This window comes from Mizuhopecten yessoensis, unplaced genomic scaffold (genome assembly GCF_002113885.1).
Source record: "Mizuhopecten yessoensis strain PY_sf001 unplaced genomic scaffold, ASM211388v2 scaffold917, whole genome shotgun sequence".
In the NCBI taxonomy this organism is placed as follows: domain Eukaryota; kingdom Metazoa; phylum Mollusca; class Bivalvia; order Pectinida; family Pectinidae; genus Mizuhopecten; species Mizuhopecten yessoensis.
The window spans coordinates 1,174,991-1,180,266 of record NW_018403786.1 but is presented as its reverse complement, the minus strand read 5'-3'; the positions used below and the strand labels follow the sequence as shown (position 1 = coordinate 1,180,266).

The 5,276-nt window shown below is 37.5% G+C and overlaps 1 protein-coding gene across 1 annotated transcript; it reads right to left on the bottom strand.

Moving 5' to 3' along the window:
- Nucleotides 1-678: 678 nt before the first annotated feature.
- LOC110454304 lies at nt 679-4,784 on the bottom strand. Its single transcript, XM_021503751.1, has 4 exons — nt 4,705-4,784; nt 3,556-3,755; nt 2,803-2,866; nt 679-1,935 (listed from the first exon to the last, which is right to left on the bottom strand). The coding sequence occupies exons 2-4, from the start codon at nt 3,735-3,737 to the stop codon at nt 1,336-1,338; spliced, it is 846 nt and encodes a 281-aa protein (XP_021359426.1). The 5' UTR covers nt 3,738-3,755; nt 4,705-4,784; the 3' UTR covers nt 679-1,335.
- Nucleotides 4,785-5,276: the final 492 nt, after the last annotated feature.

The following is a 5,276-nucleotide window of genomic DNA, read 5'->3' as shown; positions in this document are numbered from 1 at the left end:
GCTAATAGAGGGAAATCCCTGAACAAAACGTTGGTCAGACAGGGAGAAATACCGATGATTATCTTAGATTTAATCATTTTTATGAATCTATTTCAGCCAAATCCGATCGTTATTTTCCATAAGGAGTCTCACTTGATATGTCTATGTAGTATTTGAAAAAAAGACAAAAAAAATAGTTACTTCACCGTGATGCCCCTTTAACCTGCCCGACCTAATGGGTTTTCTCCGGGTATTCCGGTTTCCTCCCACATTAAGCCCATACCCCCACCCCATACCCCACGCGTTAACATCTGGGACAACAAGAGTGATTAGAATAAGTTTCAATAACTTGTGTTTTAACAAATGTTAAAAAATAAATAAAGTTTATGTATTTTTGTTTACATATTTTTACGACTGCTATATGGACTGTAGAGTCATGAGGCCACAGAAAGGTCAGTAATGGTCCATTGGATCACATTCATGGATAAGTATTGAATAAAAATCACAACAGACACAGTGGTTTGAGAACCTTATATATTTTTGTAGACATGTGTATTTTAGCAAATTACAAACTAGCAAGTTCAACACTATATATAACATGCCATGGAGGTTTAAAGCATGCAGAGCCATAGAATATAGTGCTATTCAGATTTTTTTTTCAATTCAACTTTTATTCCTTAAGTTTGACAACTTATTGGATAACTATAATTTACAATAAATTACAAATGATATATACATATATGTATTGTGCAATCAACACTCATTATCACTCCCACATCATTATTGTGAATTCAACAATCATAAACGCCCTCACATCATCATCATCATCATCATCATTATCTGACATTAACAACAACAACAACATGTAATCCGTAATGATACAAATGTCAATAATACATACATAGACATTTATATAAATTATATTGATATGCATGTTTACGTCACTCGTGCCTTATTTGCCTCAAAATTATATCTAGCAAGTTTACGAAGATCGCTGATATTGTCAACACTTAGTAACTGTACAAGTTTATACATTGAAGGATTTCGCTAGTAATATGGTTTTATGTATTTATGATTTACTAGTATACATGTATGAGGATTGTATACAATGGAAATAGGATAAGACGGCTTATTTAATCGCCCCATACTCGGTCTCTACGACAGTGAACGTTGGCCTATGGTGTGACTGACGTCATATTCCGGCGTAACACTCCCACAAGTGATCTCCTAGGTCTGATTATAAATGCGTGTGCTAAAATCAAAGGTCGTATCGTTGACTCTTTCACCCGAAATTCCTTGTTGTAGGTGAACTATCCTCCTTTATAACACTGCGTATAACTCTTACGTCAATAGTGTTTATTCAACACTTTTAACCACATTCTGTGGCTCTAGCACGAAAAGGTTTTCTGAAATATCAGATTCGTTTTCTTGATTTGATGAATGAGCTTTAGCTTGATCGGTATTGTCTTTTTCCAAAATAAAATAATTATCTACCTCTTCACCAGTTATGGGGTCGGAGTCGTGGTTGTCATCGACAGTCATATTTCCAACAGAAATTGGAACGTTAGAATAAATCTCATCAAAATCTTCAGTTTCCGGCTCCAGTATGCTTCCTCTATTTATTTCATCATCGAAATCAATTCCGAAATTAATGTATACATCACTTTCCCGTTCACGGGGAACATTCGGTTCATGATCACCGTCGATTTTATTTCTCATAATGGGTTTGCTAACATTTTCGTACTCTGGTGAACTAGTAGGCTCGACAATGAGTTCGAGATAAGATTTACTGCTCACTGTCGATGTACGCGTTCCTGCTGCATCATCTTCCTTATTTCCATTTACAGTTCCGGTTCCGGTACCAGCACTTATGGGTAGACACACATCATATGACATGTTTCCAGTTGTGTTCAATTTAGAATGTTTTGGTGGCAACCTCTCTTGATATGTTGATGACTGAAATGTAAGACCAATACAAGCTGTACTAAACTCCACGCTTGACATGCGGAAGAAATCGTTTATCGATGTAACCACCAATAGCAAATTAGAACCATTAACTTAATCAGCAATGTTTTCTCAACACACGGTAAAAAGCTCAAAGACAAGGGTGGCAAGCGCAAGACAGGTAACGTCACTTCTCCGATGACAAAGAGGACACCAATAGGAGTCGACAAAGAAGAGAAAACGAGGATGAATACCACTTACATGCGGAAAAAAGTGTGGTTTCCAATAGAAAATATTCCATCTCGATGCTAATGCCGGAAGTTCTAGATAAATAGACAGAACCTCTAACCTGTCGTTGAATTGTTTATATTTCGACTGTCAAACATGGCTAAGACACTGTTACCAACATCCGACTTCTTAGTTTACGAAAATAATATTGGCAAGATTTTATTGAGGATAAACAGTCTCCTGGAAACAAAGCTACATGTAGAAAGAGTTTCAGTAAATGGTGATTATTAGTAATGGTCTTACATACTATCCAAAATCTCCTTTCGAATCACCTTGCGACCTATACCATTGTTAATTGTTGACAACTGGCTGGATGTTCTGGTAAAGTTGTTGAAAATGATAGAAAAAAGGAAGATTTTTGTAATGTGGAGCAATAAATGACTACTGGGCATATAGTACCCACGATAACAGACCCCAAAGTCGAGCAGAAAAACAATATTGAAGTCTGCAACCTTCATAATATTAAACATGACATACAGACTTGAAGAACACAGTTTTAATCTCCCCATCAGAACAGTATTTTTTTGCGATTGACAAAAGAGACATATACATGTACACAAGTGGAAACAAGACTATGGTGTTCATATTTACCTCGCCGTCATTCGATCTGTTGTTCTGTTCTGTTCCTCCAAATTTTGGAATTTTGAAATTAAATCTGAAAATTGGAAAAATAATATAAATCTGATTAGTTATATGTATACTTGATAATATTTTTTGTGGGATCAGTGTTGATGACTTAACCACGTGAGAATGTTTGAATTTTATTTTCCTTGTACAATATACAGTGTAGCTGGAATTTATTCTTGCACGGTTATACGTGAAACACTGATTAAGAATAAATTATCTGTTGGAACCAAAATGGTAAAGCTGTGACGTAGCAGTTTTATAGGCACCCCTCCCGTTTTTCTATTTTCTGCGTGTATTTTGGAACACCTCAGAATTACATTTTTACTTGTTTGACCTTCAGTAATACTGATGAGTCCGACATGGATGAAATGACCATACCATGCAACATACATAATAATTTTGTCTTTCGGTATAGATTAAATAATCATTTAACAGATGATTCATGCTTCCTATTTCCAGTGATTAAATCGAAAACGTGATGTAACATTACACAGATTGTACTACCTACAATATTCAACAATAACACAAAACATGTTGTTCGTTTGCTCATAATATATTGCTTTTACACGGATGTTTTACCAATGTCATATGGGAAATAACGAACATTGCATCATACGTTACAGCTGCCACATGATCCATGGTACTTGCGTAAAATCGAGGCAGATTAATAAGAAAACAACGAGCTGCCTGTTTAGACTATCAACTCTCGTCCATTACCTGCTTCTGTTAATCCAACCCTTGTGTTTGGCCAGAAGGATAATCAGTACAACACCCATGACCACCAGCAAGACGACACAGATCACTATTCCCGCCACCAAACCGCCATTGGGGTCGTCAGGACAGGTAGCGCCCTCTGGTTGTGGTCTCCTCGTAGTGACATTCCCCGCCATTTCAATCATAGATGTCTCAAGTTAATCCTGCACAAATTAGCGATCGAACAGACAGAAAATTACTAAGATAACATTTTGTAACAGATTAAGGTATATATTAACACGTAACAACTGTGATAAGTTATGTCCAATTCAGGTTTGATAAGAGAACAAAGATGGTCTGGTTTGTTGTGTTTTACGTCCTATTAATAGCTATGGTCATTTAAGGACGTGCCAGGTTTTGGTGGTGGAGGAAAGGAAAGCCGGAGTTCCTGGAGAAAAACCACCGACCTACGGCCAGTCCCTGGCGACTGCCCCACGTAAGCCTCGAACCCGCGACCCAATGGTGGAGGGCTAGTGGTAGCAGAATGTCAGACGCCTTAACCACTTGGCCACCGCGGCCCCTAAAAAGATGGAAGTACAGACTAACAAGAAAGATGAGCGTAAGACACACACATGTGATCGCACCTATACAATTTGGTAACAGATACAGTCGATTTTAAAAGAGGTTACTATAGCAATCAAGATAAGGGCAAACCTCGGGGACTAAAAAATCCACCAGCAGAGTCTACCACCTTGTGTTGTGAACGACGAACGTAAGACACCCAGCTGATTACACCTATACATTTGGTAAGATATACTGTATGCCGAAAATGATTTGAATTACACTTCACCAATCAGCTGTTTGTCCTTCTAGGACTCATCTGTGATGCTAGGGGCCAGAAGGGTGGAAAACCCAACTGATCGAATCTACTGTTGTGATGTGTTAAACATACTTTTTTGATTATACGAGTATTTTAAAAAAAAGAGGAGTACTGGAATTTCAATAAAACTTTAGATAGAGCATAAAAAATATATAGCAAGAAACTTAAACAGAAATACAAAGACATATCTTGTGAGACCAAAAACTAGTGTAATCCCCCCCCCCACCCACACACACACACACACACACACACGCCGTGTCATACTCTGACAAACTGTTACCCGAAGTACTTACATTGAGGAACAACGAGAGACAAAATGGCAGTTGTTCCGGGAAATTATCCAGTTTTGCCAAGAATTCAAAACCAAGCTTTGTCTAACAATGAAAAACACTAGCATTCAAGGAAAAATAGAGAACGCATATTGTATACCTCACACGGGTAACATGACAGGAAACTCCACAAAGCTCTACTGACACACTGTTATCTCAGAATGTGGACTAAACCACAGGACATAAAACAAACAAATATATTGATACTGCCTTCTCATGTGTTGCACTACCCCGCCAGCTGTTACTTTCGCCTCCCACCCTAACACAATATATACCAACATCAAGTCATAGCGGAATTTTAATCGCCCAATTGTAATAGACACTGATACCAGAAATGCTTAAGTAAGACTGAAATACTCCAGAAACGTTAGTTTTCTTTTCGTTTGTATCGTATATGGATAACCACAACACAGCACAGTAATACAACACAATACATTAACTTTTCAATTGAGAATTGATCATGCACTTGTCATTATTGTGTCACCGCAAACAAATGTCACGGAAGATCTAACATTTCCTCAAGCTGTTAAATATGT

What these genes read in the sequence shown, in the direction of transcription:
- LOC110454304 (XM_021503751.1), bottom strand. Translation starts at nt 3,737, where the DNA reads ATGATTGAAATGGCGGGGAATGTCACTACGAGGAGACCACAACCAGAG. An exon ending in GGTTGGATTAACAGAAGCAG is followed by an intron (nt 2,867 to 3,555) that starts GTAATGGACGAG and finishes TCCAATTTTCAG; the next exon opens with ATTTAATTTCAAAATTCCAA. An exon ending in ACAGATCGAATGACGGCGAG is followed by an intron (nt 1,936 to 2,802) that starts GTAAATATGAAC and finishes CTTACATTTCAG; the next exon opens with TCATCAACATATCAAGAGAG.